The sequence below is a fragment of the Marmota flaviventris genome, chromosome 2 (assembly GCF_047511675.1).
Source record: "Marmota flaviventris isolate mMarFla1 chromosome 2, mMarFla1.hap1, whole genome shotgun sequence".
Lineage (NCBI taxonomy): Eukaryota > Metazoa > Chordata > Mammalia > Rodentia > Sciuridae > Marmota > Marmota flaviventris.
This window is the reverse complement of record NC_092499.1, coordinates 1,513,159-1,539,730: the sequence shown is the minus strand read 5'-3', so window position 1 is coordinate 1,539,730 and position 26,572 is coordinate 1,513,159. Positions and strand designations below refer to the sequence as shown.

Below are 26,572 nucleotides of genomic sequence, written 5' to 3'. Positions count from 1 at the left end.
CGCCGCCCAACTGCGTAATTCCTCTCTGCGACCCAGGGAGCAGACATGCGCAAGAGCAGCCGTGCCCGGGCCGGCTGGCGCAAGCGCGGCAGGCCGAACCGAAGCCCGCGGGGTGGGGCCTGCGGGCGGAAGTTCCGGGGCAAGAGGTTGCCCCTCCGGCCGCGCGAAGCCGCGGTGCGTGCGTCCCGCCCCTACCGGACCCCGCAGAGCCAGCCCCGCCCCTACAGGATCCGAGAGCCCGCCCCATCCCTACAGGACCCCGCAGGGCCTCCCTGTGACCCCGCAGAGCCCGCCCCGCCCCCACAGGACCCCGCAGAGCCTCCCAGTGACCCCTGCCTAGCCCGCCCCAACCCAACAGGACCCCGCAGAGCCTTCCAGTGACCACGCAGGGCCGTCCTACCCCTACAGGACCCCGCCCCGCAGTGACCTGTAGAGCTCGCCCCGCCCCCACAGGATCCCGCCCCGCAGTGACCTGTAGAGCTCGCCCCGCCCCCACAGGACCCCGCCCCGCAGTGACCTGTAGAGCTCGCCCCGCCCCCACAGGACCCCGCCCCGCAGTGACCTGTAGAGCTCGCCCCGCCCCCACAGGACCCCGCCCCGCAGTGACCTGTAGAGCTCGCCCCGCCCCCACAGGACCCCGCCCCGCAGTGACCTGTAGAGCTCGCCCCGCCCCCACAGGACCCCGCCCCGCAGTGACCTGTAGAGCTCGCCCCGCCCCCACAGGACCCCGCCCCGCAGTGACCTGTAGAGCTCGCCCCGCCCCCACAGGACCCCGCCCCGCAGTGACCTGTAGAGCTCGCCCCGCCCCCACAGGACCCCGCCCCGCAGTGACCTGTAGAGCTCGCCCCGCCCCCACAGGACCCCGCAGAGCCAGCCTCGCTGTCACCGGACCCTGCAGAGGCCTGTAGAGGGCCGTCCTGCCCCCAGAGGACCCCGCCCAGCTACTTGGTGACCCCCCAAAGCCACTCTGTACCCCCGCAGGACACCGCAGAGCCACTCTGTTCCCTCTAGAACCCCCTGCCAGTCTCTTTGTACCTCCACAGGACCCCACCAAACCTCTACATCCCCACAGGACCGCCCTTCATAGGACCCCGCTGAACCTCTCAGTACCTCCATACAGTACCTCCATACAGTACCTCCATAGGACCCTGCTCCTCCATTCCAGGACCCCACAGCGCTGGTCTCTATGCCCTACCCCCCTCCCCAGTCTCAGGGCCTCACCTCCCCAGTTATTCCCGCTTTTACGGTTTTGGGACCCACTGGGCCTACTCCTCCCCTCTCCAACATGCATCTTGTTCTCTCCTCCTGTGTCCCTCCCTCTCAGCACAGACCCCCAGGGGGTGGAGACTGAGGCCTGAGCCTTGGGTGTGGTGAAGCCAGGTCAAGGAGCAAGATGGTGGAGGGTTGGTGCTAGGAGCCAGGGCTGGAGACAACAGACAGCGGAGGCTTCTGACTGGGATGCTGATGTGGAGGGCAGTGGCCACAGGAGTAGTGAGGAGCATGTTGCTCACAGGGGCCAGCCATCGGGCAACAGTCTGGTTAGTGGCTGGAAGGTGGCCTAACTTGCTGCCTGCCATCTGACCAAGGGGCCCTGGGAGCCTTGGGGACCCTACCCCACCTGATCCTGATCCTTCCCCTAGAGCCTCAGAGGTGAAGACCCACAGCCTGCTGAGGGTCAAGATGGACAGCAAGCAGCTGTGGGCACAGCAGTCACAGCCCACTCAAGAGCATAGGCAGACCTTTCCCCCTGGGGGCCAGTCTAGGACCAGGGGCCAACCGGGTGCCCAGAGCAGTAACCAGCACGGATTGCAAATGCAGGACTGGGTAAGTAAGAGGAGGCCACCTCTGGAAACCCGGACTTTGCGGGGGCTAGTTGGGGAGGGGATCAGGCAGGGAATACAGGGGCCTGAATGGAGACAGAGGGGCAGTATGCTCTTTCCCCACCATCCTGTACCCTTTTTGCCTCTCTATGCCGGGCAGAGTGGAGGCCCACCTGAGGTCGGGAAGATGTCCAGTGCCCCTCACTCCTGGCCAAGAGAGTATCTTGAATTGGAGGGAGAACAAGCTTCCAGGGCAGGGATGTGCTTGGTTCCCACAGTAGTGAAAGAGACAGACAGATCCAGCTGTGCCTGCCCATGGGCATTCCCTGAGCCGAGGAATCCAGACTACCTGTGTGGTTCCGCTTAGGGAAGGTTCAAAGCCAGGCCAGACAGGTCCATACTTCTGTAAGACAGGAGCTCAAGGGTCTCCCAGGCTGCCAGGTGCTGGTCCTGCAGTCAGACAGTGCAGGCAGCCTTTTGAGTCATGCATTTGGGTTTGTGTGTGTCCAGCACGTGTGTTCACTGAAGTCAAAGGTGGGGGGAAAGTAAGAAGGCTCTCTGAGCTGCTTGCATGACTGCCCTGTGCCCTCCTGGGTATTTCCTTATGTGGGTACCCAGTACTGGGGCCACTGGAGTGAGGGACCAGCAAGACCCTTTAGCTACTGAGGGACTTGCCTTCTGATAGGTGGTATAGCCAGTAGGTACACAGGAGGAGTGGGCCTGGGCTAGCTTTGCACAAACCCCAGGGCCTTGCGGCAGAGAGAGCAGGGACAGGAGGAGACACTGCAGTGTCTTTCACACCTGGGTCCTTCCAGGGTTGCTCCTGTGCAAAGTTCCTTGGCCTCTCCCTTGCTTCTGACTGTGGCCCTGAAAGGCACCCAGACTGCCCTCTCTAACTTTCTGTCCCCTGGATGTAGAATCTTTTTCTTCCAGATCTTCCCTTAATTGGCCTCTTCTCCGGTGTCACCTCCCAGGCTAACTTAAGTCCTTCATCCTTCCCCTTTCCCAACCTGGGTCTCAAGAGCCACTGCCTCTGCTGTGCCTGACTACAGCCCCCAGTGCCATGCGTGGTGCCAGAACATACTCACAAAGATGAGCAGCCTTGGGCTGACATCAGGCCAAGGAGGTCTTCCCCAGCACAGGGTCTCCAGACCACCAGCCTAGACCAGTGGGTGAAGCTCCAGCTGTCGCACTTGTGCTTAATGACAGCTAGTAGAAGGGTGGGGGGCTAGGGGTGGTGGTGGTAGTGCTGTAAGGAAGCTGGGAGCTGCAGGACTGGGACCGGGGTTGGGGGTGCACCAGGGTTACTACTGGGCAGGCCGGGCAGGTGAGTGAGGCAGCAGAAGCCATACACCTCCCTCTGTCCTCATGCCAGTGTCTGCCTTTCCTCCCCCGGAGTTGTAAGTGACCAGCCATGGAGCACCAGACATGTGAAGTCAGCCCTGTTTGGAAACCATGTCCTGATCAGTCTAGAGGCATTGACTGGAATCCATCCACAGAAAGAGGGTTGGGAAGTTAGTAGCCTTTACAGACCCAATAGCAGGCTCAAGAAGATAACACACGGGCTGGGCTGGGGCTCAGCGGTAGAGCACCTGCCTGGCATGTGTGAGGCCCTGGGTTCTGTCCTCAGCACCGCATACAAATAAAGGAATAAAATAAAAGTCTATCAACAGCTAAAAAAATTTTTAAAAAAGAAGGCCAAAAAAAAAAAAACTGGCAAAGAAGGCCACTTACAGTAGTACTAGTAGTAAATTTAAAAAGTGTACAAAACCTTCCTGAGGGTAACTTTTAAATACTGCCAAAGAATCACAGATCCCTGAAGATGGAGAGAGAGCTCCGTGCTTGGACAGGGGCATTCGGAATTAGTGTGTTGCACTAAAAGTACTGGACTTCTGCCTCCTCCTTCAGCTCTGCAGCCTGGCCACAGAAGCACAAATGGCCAGCAGGGCTTCACCCTGGCTCCCACCCAGCAGATGGGAATGGTGTCCATACTCCAGGAAAGATGAAAAGGCCACTATTCACAACAAGGTCTTCTCTACCTAGAAACACCCTCCCCCAGCCAATTAACAACTCCATACTCCTGAATGAAAGAAGGCTTGAGTAGCTGCTATGGGTGAAACCCTAGTTTCAACAGCCTGAAAAAAACAGTCAGAAAAGCCTGGGAAGACTCCTGCTCGCTGTGGCAGCACTCGGGCAGCCCTGGCCACATACCTCTGTGAGGAGCACTGAGTAGCTGAGCAATACACAGATACCTCACAAGACGAGAAGTTTTAGGTGTTAATCTTACTTTATGCATGTGTGCAGCCCTGGGGATTGAACCCCCGGGGCACCACTGAGTTATATCCTTAGCCCTTTTATTTTTTGAGACAGGGTCTCACTAAGTTGCCCAGGCTAGCCAGTGACCCTCCTGCCTCAGCTTCCTAAATTGCTGGGATTATGGGCTGGGTGCCACCATGCCTGGCTCCATTATTAAGGTTTAAGCCTGCTAAGTTTCAAAAACATGATTCAATGCAATCCCAGTTTTTTAAAAAAACAAACTTCATGCTGGGCACAGTGGTGCATACGCATAATCCCAGCAGCTCAGGAGGCTGGGGCAGGAGGATCATAAATTCAGGGCCAGCCTCAGCAACTTAGCGAGAACTTATCTCAAAAAATAAAGAGAGCTAAGTGTGTAATTCAGTGGTTAAGCACTCCTGGGTTCCATCCCTGGGATGGACGGACAAACAAAATTTCATGGATCTTGAAAATTTTACTCTAGGTACACATAGTGTTTTGCTGGCATATTAGTTATACATTCTTACATAAACAGTAACTCCAAAACTTAGTGGCTTGAAACAATATTTTGCCTTGGATTCTGTAGGCCAGGAACTCTGCTTAGCTGGGTGGCCTTGATGTGGTCTGTCAGGAGGTTGTTGTCAAGATGTCAGTCTGAGCTACAGTCCCTCTGAAAGCTGGACTAAGGCTGTGCCCACAGCACTCCCTCACTTGGTCGGGGTTGGATTTTGGCAGAGGCCACAGATCCTGACCACACATCTCCACACAGTAGGCTGTGTGTCTTCCCAGCATGTGGCTGGCTTCCCCCAGAGGGAGTGAGAGCCAAGTGCAAGCAGCCAGGGCTCTGCAGGTGACCTTGGAAGTCACACTCCATCATCTCTGCAGCATCTTTTCTCACGCTGGTCCTCCCTCCTGAACCTGGGAGGGGGTGACATGAGGCTGATCCATGTGCGAGTCCTTGGATGTGCTCTGGAGGTCGGTGGTGATCAGACCTTGTCCTGGACGGCCCAGCAAAGCCCAGTGGCCTAAGTCAGGTTCCAAGCCCGAGCCGTCACAGTGGTCCTGCAGGGTCCAGAGACAAGTCTCTCAGAGGCAGGCAGAGGAAGCAGAGGGACTTGACAGCTACCTTTAGTCGGCAGCCATAGGATGTGTGACCCGAACCCCTCAAGGGAATTGAGAGTCTGAGGCCAGCTTGGGGCACACAGTGGGACCTAAAAAAAAAAAAAAAAAAGAAAAAGGCTGTGGAAGCTTGTTACAGAGAGGGTACCACATGTAGGCCGAGAGAAAAGAAAAAAATTCTGCCTGGCATAGGTATCTTCTACAGAGAAGGCAAATGATAAATATAGGACAGTTGTTGGACATGCATGTGATCCCAGTGACTCAGGAGACTGAGGCAAGTGGATCTCAAGTTCAAGGCCAGCCTCAGCAATTTAGGGAGATCCTGTCTCAAATAAATAAATAGGCTAGGGGTGTAGCTTGGTGGTAGAACACTCTTGGGTTTGTTTCCCAGTACCGCCAAATAAAGGGCTGGGACTTAACACAGTAGTAAAGTATTTATTTGCCTAGCATGCATGAGGGCCTGGGTTCAATCACCAGCACCACAAAATAAATAAAATAATGAAAGTGATAAACAAAAAGCAATTCATCCTCCATAGACTCTTTTTTTCTTTCTTTCTTTTTTTTTTTTTTTTAGCTTTAGGTGGACATAATATCTCCATTTTATTTTTATGTGGTGCTGAGGATTGAACCCAGTGCCTCATGCATGCCAGGCGAGCTCACTAGTACTTGAGCCATATCCCCAGTCCCCCCATAGACTCTCATATCAATTCTGAGGACGGACCTCAAAGAGGAAGACAGTGATCTCAGAAGGCGTGAAGTAGACCAGGAATGAGGGTGAAACACAAGTCTTTGGGGAGATCGAAACGAGCACCGATGGTTAAGTGGTTAAGTACCGAGCTCAGTGGTTAAGTACCCCTGGGTTCAAACAATCACTGGGTGTCAGTCACAGAGCCTGCTTGGGGTACGGTACCCACCACAGTGGCTTGGACACAAGGCCTCTGGGTCTTGCACCATTTGGGAATATTGGACTTTGGTTTTGCATGTACACTGTGACTGCACCCAAGAATAGAAAGAGCCCTGTCCCCACAGGGGAAGGGAAGATGGGACAGAAACCACATGCAATGGTCGCAGAAGGAAGCATGAGGCACCAACCAAGAAACGCAAACAGGCAAAAGGGACAGAAAGCATTAGGTGAGAAGCGGACAGAGCCACTCACCTGGCATTCAGTTTAGCAAATGAATGTGGACTGAATGCTCCAGTTGAAAGAATGGCTTCATCAAGGGGACTGGGAGGGCTGGGGTTGTATGTAGCTCAGTGGTAGAGCACTTGCCTAGTATGTGTGAGGCCCTGGGTTCGAATCTCAGCACCACATAAAAATAAATAAAATAAAGGTCCATTGACGACTTAAAAAAAAATAAGGGGTGGAGGGGACTAGGAATAACCAGATCCTGCGCCGCCCACGTGAATGTGTGGAGAACAGCAGTATTCCAGCCCAGGGTGGGGGATGGACTGTAAGTAGCCGCCAGTTTACTGCACACTCTGTGTCAAATTCAGCAAATTTGTTTGTGCCGATACCTGCTCCACAGGACGGAGCATGGACCCATTTAATGGGTGTATTTCTGAGTGAAAGAAGCAACTGACCGAATCATCTATGCAGTGTGGCTCTATTTATTCAGAGTTCAAAAACATGGAAAAGTAATATTGGTAATATATTCATTAAAATCTAATTTAAAAAAATACATGTAGGGCTGGCGTTGTGACTCAGTGGTAGAGCACTTGCCTAGCATGTGTGAGGTACTGGGTTTGATTCTCAGCACTGCATATAAATAAATAAAGTTCACTGACAATAAGATATTTCTTAAAATATATGTGTAAAATTTTTACTTTATAAAGAAAGAAACCGTGCAACAATTTTTTTGGCAGGAATTGAACTCAGGGGCACTTGACACTGAGCCCCATTCTGTATTTTATTTAGAGACAGGGTCTCACTGAGTTACTTAGCACCTTGCTTTTGTGGAGGCTGGCTTTGAACTTGTGATCCTCCTGTCTCAGCCTCCTGAGCCGCTGGGATTACAGGAATGTGCCACGGCACCCAGCCTGAGCAACAGAAACAAAAGTCCTTGCCTCCTCTAAGCTCTAGCAATTAAAATTGTGTGGTATTGGGGCAGAAAGTGGCAAATACCTGCCCAATTTAGGACAGATGGGTGTCAAAGTGACACTTGTGGGCCGGAGGGTGGCTCAGTTGCAGAGCGCTTGCCTAGCGTGTGCAAGGCCCTGGGATCCATCCTTAGTACTGAAAGAAGAAAAAGTGACCCATATCACTTTTTAATCTGGAGGTTTAATTTCTGCGTGGAATTTCAAAGCAGCAGGAAATACTTTTCAATAAGTGGTAGTGGGATGGTTGGCTATCCACCTAGAACATGGCAGAGTGAACCCCCACTTCTTCTGAAACACATAGCATTTAACCCAAACCATAGCAGCACTGGAGACGCCAAAGTGTTTAGAATCCCAGAGTAACAAATGCCTTTCTTAGGCCAGACGTACAATCTTGGAGGAAAAGCCTAACAGATTTTTAAATTATGGCACAATCAAGGACATAAAAATGTTAAATGACATTCTGGAAGGAAATACTTGTAATCTTTAAACAGTCAAGTGTCTATGAAGGGATGCTTGCAAGCTGTCAGAAAACTGTTGTGAAAACCGAACAGAGGACTCAGGGTGCAGCTCAGTGTTGGAGCACTTGCCAAGCTCAGTGGTTAAGTACCCCTGGGTTCAAACAAGCCCAGATTTGTGCCTTGGTTCACATGATGGTGAAAGGGACCAACACCGCTGTGCAGACCCATGGATATTCCCGAGCAGGGGAAGGCAGACTACCTGTGTGGTTCTGCTTAGGGAAGGTTTCATTCCCAGCACTACAAGAAAACAAGCCTCCCAAACAAACCAGACTGAATAGAAAAGTGGGTAAAACCTGCGATGACATGCAGTTCTGAAAGAAGAAGCTGAACAGACCCTGAACATGAGTGGAAAGATGGCTGTGCGTGGGATGGTGAGCATGTGGCTTTTCAAAGAATCCATTTGTGATTATTGTCCACTGTTTTTTCTTTTAACTTATTCACTAATCTACCGTAATTCCATCTTTAAACTTTCAGTAAATTTCTTTTGTTCTTTTTCTAGCTTCTCAAGTGATTTGCTTGGCCACTGCGGAACTTTTTTCTAATGATGCATTTAAAGATATAGAGTGCCTTTAGAGGACATTTTTGGCCACCCTTCATGGGTTTTGGTGTGTCCTCCTCTCATTGTTCATTTCTAATAAGTTTACATCTCAACCTTGATTTTCTTTTTCACTCTGGGGTCAATTAGAAGGGTGTTTTGGAATGTCTGTGTCAATAGGAGTGGCCTGTGTTTGTTTTCTGCAGAGATTGAACGCAGGAGTGCTCTACCCCTGAGCTACACCTCCAGCCCTTTCAATTTTTCATTTTGGAAAAGGGTCAAAGTTGCCCCGATCGGCCTTGAACTTGGTAACCTCCTGCCTTAGCTTCTCAAGTCACTGGGATTGCAGGCATGCACCATTGTGCCTGGCTTATTAGTAATTTTTAATTAATTATACTGTGTCGTAGTCACAGATTTGTTGTGGCATCTGTAGTGTGTGGGAGGACCTGCTTTGCTTGTGGCCTACATCATGACCGACTTTGTGACTGTCCCATACATTCGGCAGACATGAGTTCTCTGATTGTCCTGTCTGTCGGGTGGCTCTGCCTGTAGGGCAGCCGTCCCCTGGGCTGTAGGAGCCTGCACCCTGGGCTGCTGCCTTTCCAGTTCTCAGCTTTGGGTTCTGTTGCTCTCCCGCCGGGGAAGCTAAGGCCTGAGCAACCCACTCCCAGCACCACACTTTTCTGCCCTCTGCCCCCAGATCACACCTGTCAGCTGCCACCACTGGCCCTGTAGTGATAGTGAGCATTGTCCACACCCTTCTTGTTTCTCCCCTCTTCTTTCCCTCCTGCCTCCTCTTTTCTATTTTCTGTGAACTGATGATCAGTCCTTTCCCAAATTCACAACACATCTCTGCAGGTCCTCTCACAGAGGCTGGGCAGTGACCCTCCTCAGGCCCTGGCTGTCACCCTCTGTCTTCCTCAGCAGCCCATGTCCTGGCCCTGCTTTCTCTGTTTGCCTGTTGACCCTAGAGCACACCACCCAGCAGCTTCCCCCAGTGGGGCTCACAGGGTGCTGAAGGTCTCAGGTGAGCTCCGGATGGTGCTTGACTGGTGGCATGTTTGGTGGGAGAGGCTCTTCCTGCAGGACTCTTAAGTGCCCCATCACCTCTGGTTTCTAGGGCTGCTGTGTGATGCCCTGAACTTTTGGACTTCGGATCTTTCTACCCTGTTTGTGTTTGTTTTTGTTTTGTGGTGGAGGGGATCAAACCCAGGGCCTAAAGCACGTAGGCAAGAGCTGCATAGGCTGTGCTCCCAGCCCTGTGCTTCGTTTCTTCCCTGAAAGCTTCTCTGCCTGTCAGAGTTCTGGAATGTACTCTGGGGAGGCATTTATTTTCATTGCCCTGGGTGGGGGCTTTCTGACTGGGGCCTTTTCCTTTAGTTTCTGGGAAAAGCACATGTGTGCGTGTTGTGTGTGTCAGTTCATTTTCTCTCTCTTCAAGGTTTGTTAGTTGTATGTTGGCCCAACAGGAATAGTTCTCCATCTTCCTCATTTTTTATAAATGTTTTCTGTATCTTATTTTCAGTCCTGCATTAGTCAGCATTTGCTGTAATGATGCTCTATAACAAGCAGCTCCATAATTCTAGTGATGCACAGTGAACTTCCATTTTGTTTTCTGCTCGTGGACCTGAACAGCAGGGTTGTGTGTCTTCTGCATTCCCCTCTTGGTGCTCCTCCTAGGGCCTGCTGTTCTCAGGCTCCTGGAAGAAACACAGAAGGCCAGCCTACTTCACACAAGCATATTGTGAGAATATACCCCTTCTGGGAGTAACATCATCAGGGTAGGAAGAGAAACTCTAGGGGAAGCACTGTGAGACCACATATTAGAGGGGAGGTGTACAATTCAATTACAGAAACAGGGCTAAGAATAGAAACAACAGCCAGATTCAGTGGTGCAGGCCTGTAATCCCAGCCCCCCTGCTTAGGAGGCTAAGGCAGAAGGATCACAAGTACCAGGTCAGCCTTAGCAATTTAGCAAGACCCCATCTCAAACAAACAAAAAAACACTGGAATGCAACTCAGTGGTAAAGCATCCCTAAGTTCAGTCCCTAGTACCAAAACAAACACCAGGGCTGGGGACATAGCTCAGCTGGTAGAGTGCTGGCCTTGAATGCACTGATGCCTCGGGTTCCATCCCCAGCACCACAAAAAACAGAGGGACCCCCAGCCGACCTCCCATGGAGTGTTTCATGTGGAAGAACCAGTCTTGTCCTCTGAGTGGCCCTTCTCCATACCTTCCTGCCCTTGCTCATGGGTCTATCTGCTTCCCAGGACGGCAGTGTCAGTAGGGACCTGTGCTTGGTGGTTCCTGGGATGCCTCTCTGAGTGTCCCTTGCCCTGGGAGGCCCGGCCCTGTTTCCCAAAGCGGTGCTTGTGCAAATGCTGTGTGCTTGGCGAAGCTCGTCCCTGGAGGGTTCACCTTAGCATAATGGAGCTGGGGCTCTCCTCTCTTTTTTTTTTTTGGTTCTGGGATTGAACCCAGGGTGCTTAACCACTGAGCCACATCCCCAGCCCTTTTTATTTTGAGACTGAGGGTCTCCCTCAGTTGCTTAGGGCCTTGCTAGTTTCTGAGGGCCTTACTAAGTAGCTGAGGCATGCGCCACCACGCCCAGCAAGTTTCCTAGTTTCTTGAGTCTGAATAATGTTCCCTTGTGTGGTTGGCCCCTTGTCTCTTTTACATCCCTTGATGGATACTTGGGCTTCCATGTTTCGACCACTGAAAACAATGCTATGGATGGAGTTGTGCACATACCTGTCCAGTCCCTGCTTTTCATTCCATGGACATGTGCCCACCTCAGAGTGGCTGGCACGGGGTTGTTGAGGTTTGATTTTCTGAGTAGGGCTTTGCGGGGCTGGGTTGCCTGCTGTCTTCAGCGTGGCACCCCTCCCCTTTCCAGAAGGTGAGAAGGTGCCCCTCCACTCATGGGGCAGACGGCCTGCCCACTGGGAAGGTGGGGACATGCTGCTGGCCTCTCCCTGCAGGTGTGCCTGGCCTTTTCCTGGCCCTCTTGCTGGTCACCACCTCCGGTCTCCTGTGCACATGGATGGCCTTCCTGCACTGTACCTCTCCTCCTCCTGTGCATTCACGAGCAGCATCACTCCACCTCACCCCACGTATCACCTTAGAGGGGACTGGGGGGATGTATGGGGTCTGTCTCTCGAGTCCAGTGTTTCTGAGAGGTGCACAACAGGCCGACTGACCGTCTCTGGCCCAGCCTGGGCCCCTGTGGTAATTGTGCCCAGGGTCCTGGAGGCCATTTCTAGCTCTAAACATTGCAGCCCTCACTGTAAGCCTAGGGACAGACACTGCGGAACTTGGGAGGTGCCCGGGGTGCCACGTGCCGCCGCCCACTGGGAGCGGGGAGGCTAAGTGAGCTCACTGTGTGCAGGGGAAGGGGAGCGGAGGCCCCAGGTGTGCCCGCACCATCCTGTCCTGTCCCCACAGGTGTGTGAGCCACAGGAGCACAGGCGCCCACGCCGCCACTGGAGCATCAGCATCGATGAGCGCCGGCGGCTGGCCATGCTGGGCACCCCCTCCCAAGACAGGGTGTGTGGTGGGCGGGGAGGCTGCCCTGACCCTGGCCTCATCTGCCCAGTCCCTGTGCCTCCCTGCCCACACAGCCCCTGACACCAATGTTGCCCGCAGGACATCACGCAGATGGTGGCAGAGCTGGTGTCTGAGGATGTGGACAAGGATGTGCTCCTCGCACAGCCACCCAGGTCTGCTGAGTCCACTAATGCCTTCTACGACTTCCTGGCCCGGAGCACGCCCTTCTGGCAGAGTGCGACTTTGAAGAGCCAAGCCTCGGGGTCTCCCGGCTCCTAGGAGCTCTCAGACCTCAGCTTTCCAGAGCTTCTCCGTGGGGAGGTTTTGGGGGAGACCTCTGTGTCCTTGTGTCTCACCAGGGAGAAAACAGGCCTCAAAGTACTGCCTGCCTGGGGCTGCTGGGAGGTGTGGCAGCTGCCGGGGAGGGGTCCTGCCCCAGCCTCCACCACCTGGAAGGTGAGGGGCAGAGGGTCCTGCCGGCAGATGGAGGCCTACCTTACGCTGTCAGGAGGAAGTTCTGGGGCACCTGGGTGCCAGGTGCCCCACCCTGGGGCTGACAGCACCTCTGGAGCCTTGGTCCTGCCTTTGAAGGCCCAGACAGGATTCCAGGACCCAGCAGTGATGTGGGGTGGGGGTGGGGCAGCTGGGTGAGGCACACAGAGGGAGGTTTCCTGAGGAAGAGAGCTCCCAGCTCTGGAAGTGTACCTGGAGGTGGACTAGGGTGCATAGAGGGTCTGGGGTGGCCTTGAGAAGCTGGCTGGACAAGTGGCCCCAGGCCTTAGGCTGGAGCCATAACTGCCTGGTCTCAAGGCGTGGGACTGCAGAAGGGTTCTGAGCCAGGGTGACAATCCAGGCTGCATTTTGAGGCGATGGAGCTGGAGGGGCCTGAGGGTGGGAGATAGGGAAAGGAGGGAGGGTTCCCAGCCCTGCTGGCTGGCAGGATGAAGTGTGAGGAGGTGGCCCTGGACTCAGTGACCGACTTAGGGGTTGCTTGGGCTTCTGCGGGGGCAGGACTGGTGAGGGGCTTTGGGTTGAGAGGAGGTGACAGCCACCTGGACCGTGCACACATTGGCAAACAGGCAGTGCTGTCCCAGAGCCCAGGCTGAGGTGCAGATCTGGCCATATGGTGCCTGCTGCCCTTCAACATTCCTCCTGCTTCTCTGCCTCCCTCACTGTAAGATGCAGTGAAAGTTCCTCTTCCTTCAGGAAGCCTACCTACATCACCCAGCTGGGCATTCCCTTTCCAGTTCAATGTAATTTTGTCCCATCTGTTCGTCAGGATCCCCAGGGTGGGTGGAGGGCAGGCCATGGAGCCACAGGGACTGGTGGAGGGGATCTAAGAGGTGGGGTTCAGACAGGGTCCTGGGGAAGGGGAACATCACAATCCCTCCCCCTCCTGAGGCCCCTGACAAAGATGTGGGAGTTGGGGTGCTCTGGGCCAGGAAAACACACAAGAGTCATCCCAGGGCAGAGTGGGAGCTAAGTGCCAACGGTCACCACAGAGGTCGCATGCTGTGTAGTTCTGAGTGACTTTAAAAGATTCCGTGTTATTTTCACTCATGGCTGGGGGCTGACTGGGCTCATCCTACCAATTCTGGGGAGTCTCCTGAGGCTGCAGCCAGGTGAGATGCTGACTTCATAGGGTTCCTGCAGAGCTCCTACCCACCACAGCAGCATAAGCTGAAGTCTTGGGGTCTTGGGGCTGAGCTGACCCATGTGGGTTCATCTGCCACCTCCTAGTGGTTGACATGGCCACAGAGCCAGCCCTGTTCAGTGGAAATGAGACCCATCTCACAGTGGGGATCAGCGTTGAGTGCACGCCCTCTCCAGGACAGTGAGGTGCCAGGAAAGATGGCAGTGCCTGGGGCAGTGTGTTTACCACACCTGGGAAGAGGAGGCCATGTATCAGTTTCCTACTGCTGCTGTAACAGATTATCATAGATGAGTGTTTTATGGTGCATGCCTGTAATCCCAGCAACTAGGGAGGCTGAGGCAGGAGGATCTCAAGTTCCAGGCCAGCCTCACCAATTTAGGCACCAAGAAACTTTCTGAGCAAGACGCTCAGAAAGTAAAAGGGCTGGGGATGTGGCTCAGTGGTTAAGCACCCCTGGGTTCAATCCCTGGTGTGTCTCTGTCTCTCTCTCTCACACAACACAAAGACAGGACATGGGCCTTTAGGAAGGGGAGCCTGATGGTCTCCCTCAGGGTACCACCAGAGTACCCATTGGGCAGAGGCCAGGGTGCTGCTTGAGGTTTGCCAGTGCACAGGGGTGGCCCGGCTGGGAAATCCAGGAATAGAGGAGGGTCTCGGGAGTCAGGGGCTCACTTGAGAGAGACCTACCTTGGGGTGAGTAGCAGTTCACAGCAACAGGGGGCTTTCGTCCTAGGATAAACAGAAAGGTCTTGGGATACGAGTCAAGGGGAGGCTGGAGAGGCCGGGAAGGATTCGAGGAGGGAAGGATCCAAGGAACCGTGCACAGGGACGCAGCCAAAGTCCCCAGCCGCAGTGCGGTTAGGTCTGGCTCTAGTCACTGCAACACCATGCTTCTAGACTGCTTTCACTTCTGCTTGGCCACCAGGTCAGTTGCTGTCTTTACCCGGGACTCACGTGAGTGCGTCCCGCCACCCGGCCCCTGGGCGACCCCGGCGGCTGAGCGCCTGCGCGCTTCTGGAACAGGACAGACACCCAGAACGGAGCCGCGGGTGGGCGCGCGCGCGCGCACACAAACGGTCTTCAAGCGCATGCTCGCTCAGCCTTGGCCGCGGAATCTCCCTGCGTCCCCAACACCCTTCTCGGCTTGTGACTGGCTGGCTCCGGATGGGGAGCAGCGGCCCCCTGTGTTCACCTGAAGCCGAAGGGGCCTCGCGCTGGCGGCCCGTCCGGGAGCTGACCCCACGCAGCGCGCAGGACCGGTCGGGGTGCCTGGGAGATGTAGTTTGCAGCTTTGCTGAGTGCCTACACAATGCCACCACTGCCCCCGTTTAAAAGAAATGACTTTATTGGCTTTGCAAATACTTGTCCGTGATTAAACAGTGCAACAAAGAATATGTTTTTTAAAACTGGCTCACAATTCGATCACTGAAATGACTGCAGTTAACTTTCCGGGAGGGTTATTGCAGCTGTTTCTAGATTACGAGATGGAAGGGTATGTGGAAATACAGAAATCACTGAGACATCTTAAAATACTTAATATTTTAAGATAGAAAAACTATTGCTGAAATCACACGACTGCTTCTCACTCTCAAGCTTCAAGAATTCTTAAATTATTTTTAGGAATGAAGAATCATTAGGAAAGGGTGTCCTGTTTTTCATCAGCATGGTTTAATTAGACCGTACTAGCTGATGTCTGGCTTTGAGTGGTGAGGACCCTGCTGAGACTCCCCACCTCTTCTGCCTGCCCTGCTGGTCCATGCTGGCCAGAGTCTTGGTATTTTTAACCCACCCTGAGCCTGGTCAGATTCTCTGTCTGATGCCTGCAGTGCGTTCACGACCAGAACCAGACCACTCAAGTTCCTTCTTTTGATTTAGGTCTTTTATTGGCTAGACTTAAGGTCAAGGTTGTGTATGTGTACTGGGGATTGAAATCGAGTGCTTTACCAATGAGCTATATCCCCAGCCATTTTTATTTGTCATTTTGAGACAGTGTCTCACTAAGTCATTGAGGCCTCAAACTTGTGATTCTTCTGCCTCAGCCTCCCAAGTAGCTAGGATTACAATTGTGTGCCACTGCACATGGCTTTAAATTTTTAAAGAAAAAAATCTTTTCTTTTTTAGTACTGGGGATGGAACCCAGGGCCTTACACATGTTGGGCAGGTGCTCTACCACTGAGCTACATCTCTAGTCCTTTTTATTTTGGGACATGTCTTGCAAAATTGCCTGGGCTCATTTTGAATTTGTGATCCTCCTGAGTAGCATTTCTCATACTGATGTCTATACTTGCATGAACAATTGGAGAAAGAATTCTTGTGTTCTACTTTATTTTCCTAAGGACTATGTCTTCAAACTTTGAAAATGCTTCTGGGAAAAACAGAGGCCAATATGATTTTTTTGTCCTTGTTGGTGATACACTTTTCCTAGGAGAAGGGGGTTCCATTAATTGTTGAAGTTTAGTAACAGGCAAGACAAATAACAGGTCTAAGTGTGATTCATGACACTCTGATTTTCTGGAACATGCTGTGGCCTTTCCTGCCAAGGCTCTGCTGTTATTCCAAGGAGACTTTCTTGCAGGCTCTTTGAAACTCATCTACCTCCAGAACCCAGTGCCTTGTGCAGCCTCAGGGATCCTTCTGAGCAACGATCAGATCACAGAAGCAAAGGCCAAATCCCCCAGGCCCCAAAGGATCCTGCACAGGGATGTGTCCCTGCCAAGTGTCCTCTGGGCCCCTGCCCACCTGCATGGGTTCTCCTTTGCTGACTCCTGAGTTGAAGAGTGCCCCTCTCTGTCCTGATCCTGAATCTGTACCCTCACCATTTTGTCTCAAAAACACTTACCATAAGACATTATATACCACATGTCCCCAGCCTGCTGCTAGACTGTCAGCTCTCCAGGGCTGAGACTTTATGTCCTTATCCTCCAGCATTGAGAGTGGTCTGCAGCTTAAAGTATGTATTCAGAAAATAACAGCTGAGTCAGTTGCTTTAACTGCTTGACTTGCCCTGAAATGACCTGGAAATGTTATTCCCTTAGCAATCTGATGTTCTACCCTGACTGCTTCTGACTTACTCTACTGAGGTGTGATGTGAACCCTTCTTATGTTCCTTGGCTCTTAAATCTTCCTCGCATTGTGCTGTCTGGTCAGCAGATTTCTGGGCTCCTCTTTGTTGGACCTAGTTTCTCATTAGGGTCCTAATATGTAGAGCACTCCTGTGCTGGGTCCCCAACCTTCAGGTGCACTTTCTGCTCTGCCAGGTTTTCCACCTACCTGACCCTCTCTCCCTCTAGTGTTTCTGTTGAATTTCCTCACGTGTCTGTCAGCAGGCCCCTTCCTGAGCCAGCATGCCTGCTCTCTGCACAAGCCACTCTCCTCGCTTGAATGTCTATTTGCTTTGCTACCAGATGTTTTAATTCTTTAGTCCTGAGATCTTCTGGCTGTCTCTGAGCTAGGTTGAGGGCAGGCAATTGTCCATTCACCTTTCATCTGGAGAGAGGAAGGCAGAGTGAGCTGGCCTGCAGCAGCTGGACCCTGTGCCTCTTCTGAGGCTTCCTAAGCATCATTCTGCTGTGTGAGGAGTGTGTCTTAGGCCTGGTGGGGCTGGTTTGGAATTCATTTGGGTACCTCCTGAGAAATGGGCCCTGAGCTCTGACGGCCATGTTTTTCTTGTCCACCCCCACACTGGGAGAGGGAAAGGGTCATATTCCTCAGCAGGCACCTGTAGGATGTGATTGTTTTATTGAAGCCTGTCCTGTTTGGGATGGAGGCAAATGCAGAGGTACGGAGTGTGATGTTTCCATGTTCTCTCCATGGCTGACAGCTGCTTAGGAATTGTTGGGTAATTCTAACTTTTTTGGTCTGTTATTCTGGAATTGGTAGAAGGAAATCTTATGCTATGGAAGAGTGTGAGGCGTAGGCCTGTGGGGAGGGAGGGAGACCCCCATTCCATCTTATCCTTTTTTGGAGACACAGACTGTGGATCATCACCTGCCCTCTTGTACCTATACTTCTCTTTCACTCTGCACATCAATCACCATCAAACACAAAAGGAAGCACCTTGGGGTCCTGCACCCCTCCACTCTCCCTGGGAGCCCTTCACAGCAAGCTCTGGTAGTTCCAACTCCATTCTTAGCACACAACTGTGGCAGAACCCCTCTTGGACCCTTCCTGGCTTTGGTCTCGGCACTCCTATTGGTTTCCCGCCTAGACTCCCAGCATCATGCAGGGAGACTGTGTGTGCTGGGAGACTGCAGCGCACTGGCCTGGGCCACCTGCCCAAATCCTGCATGGTGGCCCAGGGCTCTCTTCTGAGAGACACCCTGTACTTCCCAGGGTGTCCCATAGGGTTGCCCTTCAAACTGAACATGGTCTCCCTGCAGCCACAGACCTTCACTGTCCAGGTAACCTGGGCAGCACCACAGGGTTCCTTAGACCAACCTCCAGCCCCCAGATACCTGCCTCACCTCCCCCACATGGTTTGGAAGGAACCATGATTGTTGTCATTTGGGACCACCTCCTGTCTTCAGCTCTTGGGGGTGGTATCTGGGCAATATACTCTCCTCAAGCTTTAGTAATGCTCAAAAATCAACATAGCTGAGAATTCTGAGATGAGCTGGAAAGTGTGAGGTGCCCCTCTGCCTACAGAGGAACTGCCCCCAGGCACTCTGTCCTTGCTGGGGTTCAGCCTCATCTGGGGCCTGCAGCAGGGGGTCCTAGGCACAAGACCCTTCCTTCCTTTGGACTTTTCACCAGGCTACAGTTCGGGAAGGCCTCCCTAGCTCAGGAACATGCCCCTGGGGGGCCAGAAAACAGTGACTGAAGTCCAGAGATGGCCTTAGGGGCTGGAAGATGAACAGCAGGACACAAACCCCCGGATATTGGGTGGCAGAGTTAGCCCTGGGAGGAAAGTGCCGGGGTCAGGCTGGACTGCTGTGCTCCAGGATAGGTGGGCTACTCAGGGAGGGGGTTGGGAATGCCTGGAGGGCTAAAGTACCGAGAGGATCCCTGGGGGGCTGCCTCAGAGGGCCTGGGTAGGATCCACCTGGGGGTACAAGAAGGGCTCAGGCATGGAGGCCCCAGGGTGCTCCACCTAGGGATGTGGAAAGGGCCCATCCGGACAGGGGCGTGCGGAAGGGCCATCCGGGGACGCCAAGAGGCCGGCTGGGCAGGGGCGCGCGCGACGGCCACCTGGAGATGTCCAGGGGGCCCGCAGGGCAGAAGGCGCCGCGGGAGGGCCACCCGGGCCGCCGAGGGGCCGCCGGGCAAGGGCGCGCGGCCGGCCGCCGGGCTGCGGAGAGGCCAGGCGGGCAGGGGCGCGCGGGCCGGCGCGGCGCGGGGTCGGATAACGGCCCGCGCGGTGGGCGGCGGCGCCCGAGGCCCCTCCCCGCCGCCCGCGGCCGCTCCTCCTCTTCCTCTCCCGCCCGCGCCGCGGCCCTCCCGTCCCTGCGCGGCCTCGGCGGCCTCGGAGGCGGCGGCGGCGGCGGCGGCGGAGCAGCGCGGCCCCTTTAAACGCCCGCCGGCGGCCCCCGCGCCCGCCCCCGCCCCGGCCCCGGCCCCGGCCCGCGCCCGCCCGGCCGCCCGCGCCCCGCGCCCGCCCGCCCGCGGCCCCGCCGCCGCCGGCCCGGACATGGCCGCCAACATGTACAGGGTCGGAGGTAAGGCCCCGCCGCGGCCTCCATGCGCGCGGCCGCGCCCCTCCCCCGCCGCCCGCCGCCGGCCCCCGCCCGGCTCGCCCCAAAATGGCCCCGTCCGCTGGCCGGTCCGGCCGGGCGCCGCGGTGGCGAACCGGGCGGGCAGCGGGCCGTGCCCACCTGTTGGGGGCCGGGTGGCCCTCGGGGCCGGCGCTGGAGACCAGGAGCTTCCCGGGGGTCGGTGGGCCCGGGGCTGCGGCCGGCTGCAGCCGCCGAGCCGGAGCACGTGGCCTCAGAGGCGCTGGCCGCCCTCCTGGGAGCAGGAGTTTGGGGGTCTGGGGCGTGTGGGGTTTCCGAGGGGCCGCGCAGCGCTGGCTCCTGCTGCTGGGACCCCGAGCGCCGCTGAAGCGGGCCGCGTTCCTGCCCAGAGCCCTCTGCACCGAAGCCCAGGAGCTTTCCCCAGCGGGGCTCTCTAGGGGGCTGGCCATCGGCAGGGAGCCATCATCCCAAGTACCCTCTGAGTCACCCCAAACTCTTCTCGGTCTCCTGCTCGTCCCATTCCAACAGGAAGGCATTTTGCAAGCCTTGGGGAGAGGTAGGAGGTCGCCACTGGGCCGAGGCCTTGGGGTCTTCCTCCTGGGGCCAGTTTCCCTGCTGCCTGGGCCCCAGGAAGCCTCTGGCTTGGGGCCTCACTCTGGCGGGTGTGTGGGGGTGTGTTCTTGGGTGCTGAGTGGAGCCCTGGGCTTGTCCACAGCTGGTGCTCTCACAGGAAAGAGGCAGTGGCCTTGCACACAGTTGGCCCCTGTTGACACTCCATCTATTCCTCGGTACCTGTCCCTGTCTGGACTCAGACCCCTCCCTTGGTCACCAGGCAGTGGGATTATGCCTCCCCAGGCCTTTGCCCCTTCCCCACCTGCATGGTGGTTTCCACCTGTGTCACAGCTGGGACAGCAAGGAGGTACCATGTTCCCCTCCATCTGCCTGATCCCTGAGTACTCAGGGTGCTCCATTCCCACTGTGTCCACTGAGTGCAGTCCACCCAGGCCTACTCTGGCTTTGGGCACAGCAGCCAAGCACTGTCCCCTGGCCTGGATGAGTGTCCAACCTCAGCAGGAGCTGGGGGCCTTCCTCCCCTCCCCAGGAATGTCAGCCTACCTCTCTCTTGTCCTCACACCTTTGCTTCTTGCCAGGTCCTGAGTGGACACAGATAGGTCAGGTCATCTCTACATGGTGCTACCTGGGCCCTGTGAGGGAGTGGGCAGGAGTGCCTCACCACTGAGGCCACAGCTTTCCTCTCTGTGCAGCAGCATCCAGCTCTGCCTGGCTTCTGGTGGTCCTGTAGCTTGATGCGTCCCCTTGGACCGTGTTTTGTAATGCAGACCCTTTCCTGCCTGAGATGAGGCCCCTGGGGGGGTTCTCACCCAAGTCTTGCCTCTAGTCCCCCCATCTGGAAGGTTCTCCCTCATCTGTGAAGGGCCCCTATTGTTCTGGCCCCCATCCCTCTGAGTTCACGGTTCTTGCTGTGGTCTCTGGATCATGCGTGGTAAGGAGAAGAGTGGCTGACGGCAGAGGCACTGCTCCTGGACCGGGCCTGCAGGAGGAGATGGGGTCGAGGCAGCGCCAGACTACCAGCCCTTGGCTGGGAGATGCTCGTGCCTGGAGGGGCCAGCAGGGCCCTCTGCCCCGGCCCACTGCTCGGAGCTTTCTCTGCCCCTACTCAGGCTGGGGGAGGGAGCCTGGACTCTGGCTCAGGCCCCTGTAGCTGTGGGCCTGCTTGGTGTTCAGGCTGGCTTGCCTGTGATTTGGGTTTGGGCCTCTGCCTCCATTTCCTCCTGGTATGAGAGGATCTGTCTCTTTGTCCTTCTGTGCCTTGTGGTGGTTCCCCTGGGGAGTGCCTGGCACCCATGTGGACATAATGTGACTGCCCAAAGCCAGGTCCTGTCTTGCCACATTCCCAGAAGTGAGACTTCTTGGGTCCCTGAACAGGTTTTGGAGTCTGCGGGACCCTACCTGGCCTGTCTGTGGGTCTGGCCCTGGCCCGTCTGGAACCTCACTGGCCAGCCTTTCTCAGCCAGGAGTCCATTCTGAGCCTGGGGTCCCATGGACTGGGGACTGGACCTGGGCCATGCTGCCTGGCAAAGGCCATCTTGTTTCCTGTTTCTGTACTAAGGAGCAGGGAAAGGTCAGGATCGCTGTCCCTCCGTGGGACACTCTGCTGCCTGGCATGGACCATGGCCCTGGCTGTGCTGCCAGATGTGCTGTGCCGTCCACTGTGGGAGCTGCCCAGCCTCTGGGGCCTGCCATGAGGCTGTGCTCAGCAGGCATGTCTGTGGGCTCCCCTTCCACTTGTTGGCCCCTGTAGAGGCAATCACATGGACCCCAGGTTTCTGGACAGGACCCCTGGTACCTCCCCTGGGTGTCAGCGGGGCCTTGCCCTGTGCTGCTTGCTGGGTGCCTGAGTCCTCCTAGTGGGGAGGAAGCTGCATCCCCCCTCCCTGAGCTAGGCCTCAGTTGCGTCCATTGCTGCCTGGGCTTTGGCCTCCTGGGCAGCCTGCTGTGGCCTAGGGGAGCAGCTGGCAGGGACCAAGTCTGGGACGGGGCTTGCCCTGGGTCTTCTCTTGCGGACCTCCATGTCGAGGGGCCTGTGTAGGTGCAGCAACCATGCCCTACTGTAAGTGTGTCCCAAGTGTCACATGGGTCATTCTAGCTGGCAGGCAGCTCTGGATGTCCTGCCTTCTACCTGGTGGGCAGTCCGACCCCTGCCAGGGTGGGCTGGGCAGGGTGGATGTGTGGCAGCCACAGCTGCATGCCAGCTGACTGCTGGACGAAGTGGTCAGCCCGGGAAGGGATGTGGCCTGTTTCTTCTCTGGGAAGTGGCTGGCATGACAAGAGGCCTTCTGTTGGCGCCTGTGGCCATCAGGTTGCAGGACCTCTGCTCCTGCGGCTGCCTCTCCTGAGAAGCCAGGCTCCCTGGGGAGCTGCATGTGTTTCTTTCCTATGTATAACTCAGAACCTTGGGTGGGGCCTCAGGGCTGAAGAGCCTGCCCCCAGGTGCCCCCAGCCCCTGCACCTCCAGCTGTTTCTGCCCAGGTTACTGTCTTCTCTGGAGTTTTTTCTTTGATTACAAGAAGTTAACACCCGGTCTTTATGGATGGCTTTTGATTTTTGTTTTACTGCTCTTGTAGAAGGTGACAGAAAACCAATAACCTGTGGGCTATGCGTGCTTCAGACTGGCCCGTCCCGCTGAGTGTTCTCAGGGCAGTTTCACCAGCCTGAGCCTGACCTCCTGCTTCTGCTCCCCGAGTTTTCCGTTTGTGGTGTTAGGTATTTATCACATTGTCAGAAACACTTCTTTTGTTTTTTTGGTTTATTGTTTTTATTTTTTCTGTTGTGGTGCTGGGGATGGGACCCAGGGCCTCATGCATGCCAGGCAGCCACCCCCAGCTCTGGTGTCTTTTATGTTTTAAACTTTTGACTAATATGTTCCCAGGGATGAGAATTCCAGACTCCTGAAGGGCAGTGCCTGTGCCCTGGGCCTACGGGGCCACACCACGTCCTGATGTCTGGGGTCCTCCCAGCACATGGCTGCTGTGGGAGCTGAAGAGGCCCTTGGGTCCTGCCATCTTCTGCCTTGACAGTGTAGGCCACAGGGCAGGGGTCCCAGAGTCCAGCCACAGGCTGGGGCCCTAGATTGTCCTTGGAGAGGGTGGAGGCAGTGTGTCTGGACAGTAACGCTTTACTCCCAGCCTGTGGGGAGGCCTCTGGGGTCTTACCGGTCAGGCATGGTTCGAAGCCCCCAAGAGTCCTGCCCTGGGCCGCCTCACCTGCTGACCACTCCTGGCCTGGTGGGAGTAGCCCTAGGGTCTTCTTTTGGGCCTCCTAATTGTTTTGAGAGAAATTTGGCCTAGCAGCATCTAATGTTTAACAAAAGGATGCGGTGGCTTAGGGAAGGTGGAGCAAGTGGTTCAGAGACAGCTGTCACACCTGAAGCTGGGCCTGCTGCTGCTCCACCCCCATGTAGGCTTTTGGGGGTGCAAGCTCCCGGGCATCTATCTACAGTGGCCCCCAAGGTCACCCCACTGGCTGGATGTCATGGCATTACTCACCAGGGAGGGGCTGGACCCCTCCTCTGTGCATTGCCTCCAGCTGAATTCTGTGCTCCTGACAGGGTTTCAGATGGGACCTGCTCTGGACTCTTGCTTCCGCTCCCCAAGAGCTACCTGTCCTGGGGCCTCTGACTTGGCCCAGCCCAGGCCCTGCCTGGTACCCCAGCATCCTTCTCTTAGGGATTGAAGATTTCAGAAAACTCCTTTCCTTGCTTCCCTACAGGAGTCTCCCACCCCCCAAGCTGCCCATGTGAGTGGCACCGACAGAGGCTCTCCGTGCAGCCGCAGAGCTGTCTGTGGGACCCCTGCCAGCTGTGTACAGCAGACAGTGCTGGGCTGCTTCCACACTGCTGCAGGAGGGGGCCTGGGGAGGGCTGTGGCCAGGTGAGGCCCCCAACCTTCTTTCTGGGCTGGCCTTTGGCACGGAGTTCTCGTGCCTGTGTGCCCTGCTTGCTAGTGTCCAAGGCTCCCTGGTCCCCCTGGAGGCCCCACCACAATGGAGGCTTTTCACGCCCACGGGATGCTGCTCAGTCCTGGGTCTGATGTGTCAGGGCAATGTCCTGCACAGGGGCTCCCCCTCCTTGCCTGTGGCTGGGGTCCGGGCAGCCCCTCTCTGGCCCTCCCTCTTGTCCCTGCTGTGCAGCTGATGGCCTGCTGGGGAGATGAGTCTCCAAGGAACAGATCTGATCTGCTCACGTCCCTGCTTAGAAGCGCTTAGCAGCCTCCACTGTGGGGGTGAGATCGCCTGTAATCTGGCCTCGTGCCTTTGGGCCCTGCTGTTGCTGGTGATGAGAGGCAGCTCTGCCAGGGGATCCTGGTCGGCTGCTCTCAGGAACAAGGCCTAAGTGGCACCCTGAGCCTGATGCTGCCCACTGGGCTTTCCCTACGTGGCTCTGAGGTGTGCAGTGGGTGGGTCTGCTCATACCCAGCAGGGCCCCTGGAGCTCAGTGCAGAGATGCCCAGTGGCCCCCAGGGTCCCTGTGAGGGTTCCTGCTGTGACTGGGCTAGGAGGGGTTTGCAGGCCAAGGTCCTTGCACAACTTCTAGCAGCTTAGCAAGACCCTGTCTCAAAATAGAAAAAGTAAAACAAAAAGGGCTAGGGATGTGACTCAGTGGAAATGTGCCCTGGGTTCAATCCCCAGTACCAAAACAAACAGGAGTGAGAGGACAACCACTGTCCTGAAGACCCGAGGAGGCACTGGCATGGTGGGTGTGCTCCTGATGGAGATGACACTCACTTGCAGGTGAGCCCCAGGGGCTGTCCGAGCGCTCAGCATTGGGATCCTGTACTGTTGCCCCTGGAGGCCTTCAGGGAGATCAGGGTGCTTCCTGCAGCTCTCCTGGGGAGGAACGGTTCTCCCCTTCAGCAGATGTGCTTAGGACACTTACACAGCCTGTGGCTGACCCTGCAGCCCTGGGCAGCACCCGCTGAGCGTGGAGTTCAGGGCCCTCTGTTGGCCATGTGCCCTGCAGTCAGAGTGGGTCTTTGTCTCCTCTTGGACTTAACTTCCATCCTTTACCTGTGACCCCAGGGGGGCTCCCGTGCCCTCCTCCTTCCTCCACCTGTGACCCCAGGTGGGCTCCGTGCCCTCCTCCCTCCTCAGTCCGGTGACCACAGGATTGTCTGCATTGTTGGCATGGCTGTGTAGGTGCTTGCCAGTAGGTAAGTTGTAAGGCTCCTGCTTAGATGTTTGAGGTGCCACCTTCCCTGTGGGTCCCGTGAACTGGTTCTTCCCAGTCTGCTCAGTGCTCTGTTTGTGCCGTCTTGGGACTTTGTTCCGAGTGGCCCTGTGTGCAGGTTGCGGCTCTGTGGTGTTGGTGAGTGTTAGCAGTGGGGTTAGCAGTGTTCAAGGCCCTCTGTTGGCCATGCGCCCTGCAGTCAGGGTGGGTCTTTGTCTCTTCTTGGACTTCTTCCCTCCTGCACCTTGTGTGTGCTCCCGAGCCAGGGTAGGGTGAAGGGTCTGTTTTTGCATCAACATCCAAGCCATGACCTGCAGGTGGTCTGGTGCACTTCCTGGGTGTGAGGGGTGGTACTGTCGTTTGTGTTTGGTATCTGGGAACAAGGATGCTATTAGACAAAGGTGGGTGAGTTGCCTCATGACAGTGGACCTGGGGGCTTGCAGGGCTACGCCTGTCTCCTGGGGAGCAGCAGGTCTGTGTCTGTAAATCAGCCTCATCATGGCCTGCCAGAACTGGGTCTTGTGTATGCTTTTAGTTTGAAGGTTGGTGCCCTGTGATGTGCTTTACCGCAGCCCTCTCATGCGTGCACACCCCTACCCTACCCCTGTGCTGAGATGGGGTGTTGTGGCTGCGCTGTGTTGCCTGGACTGGCCCAGAGCTCCTGGGCTTGACTGATCCCGCCTCAGCCTTCTGGGTAATTGGGACGAAGGTGCACGCTACCACTCCCAACCCTGGTCTGCAGTTTTTGACAGGTGCACACATCTTAGTAATGCCACAGACCTTCACACCGTTTCTGCGACCCCCACACATTTCCCTGGTACCATTGGCCGACAGCCCACCCCATCCTGTAACCCCTCCTCTGTGCTCTCTGATCCTGAGGCTATGCCTCACACTGTCCTGCAGATGGTGCTACCCTTTGAGCTGCTTCCACACAGCATCTGCAGGTGAGAGTCACCTGTTTGCCGTGGTCGACTCCCTCTTCTCCATTTCTGTTGTGCGGACGTGGGTTTACCTGTATCAGTCCATGGACATTTTGGTGATTTCCAGTCTTCCAGTCTGTGGCAGTTCCAAGCATGGCTGCTGTGAACGTCTGTGCCTGGAGTTTTGCATGGATGCGGGCTCTTCTGCTGGGTGAGTGTGCCGCCTGGGTCAGGGCTGAGTGGCAACTGAAGGACCCCAGAGCTGACAGGTCACCCTGCTCCAGCCACAGTGTTCTGCTGGCTCGCATTTGGGGTCAACAGAGGCTTCCTGGCCCAGTCCTGTCCACGCCTGCTTTGCATGGTGTGCAAAGCCGCGAGCACGTCCAGGTGGAGTTCTGGTCTGCATTTCCCTGATGGTAGGTGACACTCAACATCTCTGTGTTTGACTTCCACGTACCTTTGTGTGGTTTTTGAACTGGATTATTTTTCTAAGTGTTGTGAGAATTTTTTGTTATTGTTTTGTATTTTTGTGTGCTGGGGACTGAACCGGGCCTCCTCCAGGTTGGCAAGCACTTCACCTGAGCTGCACCCCAGCCCCTGAGAGTTTGTTTTATATTCTAGGCTTCAGTACTTATTCAGTGGACTGAAATTGCACATGTTGTACAACCAAGAG

At 55.6% G+C, this 26,572-nt stretch overlaps 2 protein-coding genes and 1 long non-coding RNA gene across 7 annotated transcripts in view; 2 read left to right on the top strand and 1 right to left on the bottom strand.

The window, feature by feature from the left end:
• The first annotated feature begins 893 nt into the window (after positions 1 to 893).
• On the top strand, positions 894 to 14,956 carry Tex22 (testis expressed 22). Of its 2 annotated transcripts, XM_071607448.1 has the most exons (4): positions 894 to 948; positions 1,641 to 1,824; positions 11,809 to 11,910; positions 12,010 to 14,956. In XM_071607448.1, exons 2-4 carry the CDS (start codon positions 1,681 to 1,683, stop codon positions 12,187 to 12,189), a joined length of 426 nt encoding a protein of 141 aa, XP_071463549.1. In that variant the 5' UTR covers positions 894 to 948; positions 1,641 to 1,680; the 3' UTR covers positions 12,190 to 14,956. The 2 variants fall into 2 exon arrangements, with proteins under 2 accessions (XP_071463549.1, XP_034492837.2); XM_034636946.2 differs by lacking the exon at positions 894 to 948 and having other exon boundaries at positions 1,119 to 1,824.
• On the bottom strand, positions 4,550 to 14,330 carry LOC117794880 (uncharacterized). The gene is made up of 2 exons (XR_004618756.2): positions 14,252 to 14,330; positions 4,550 to 5,305 (listed from the first exon to the last, which is right to left on the bottom strand). It is a non-coding gene; the product is annotated as an uncharacterized lncRNA (long non-coding RNA).
• Positions 14,957 to 19,133: 4,177 nt separating the features above from the next.
• The window catches only part of Mta1 (metastasis associated 1), a 37,353-nt gene continuing 29,914 nt past the window's right edge, over positions 19,134 to 26,572 (top strand). For 3 of the 4 annotated variants that reach the window (XR_003584341.2, XM_027946566.2, XM_027946562.2), the window contains exon 1: positions 26,038 to 26,110. Coding sequence is in view for 3 of the 4 variants with exons in the window: in XM_027946566.2 (XP_027802367.1) it covers positions 26,053 to 26,110 (58 nt within the window). In the remaining variant the exon portion in view is untranslated. Of the gene's footprint in view, positions 19,219 to 26,037; positions 26,111 to 26,572 lie in introns of those variants that run through there. The other variant, XM_027946565.2, reaches the window with a different exon arrangement.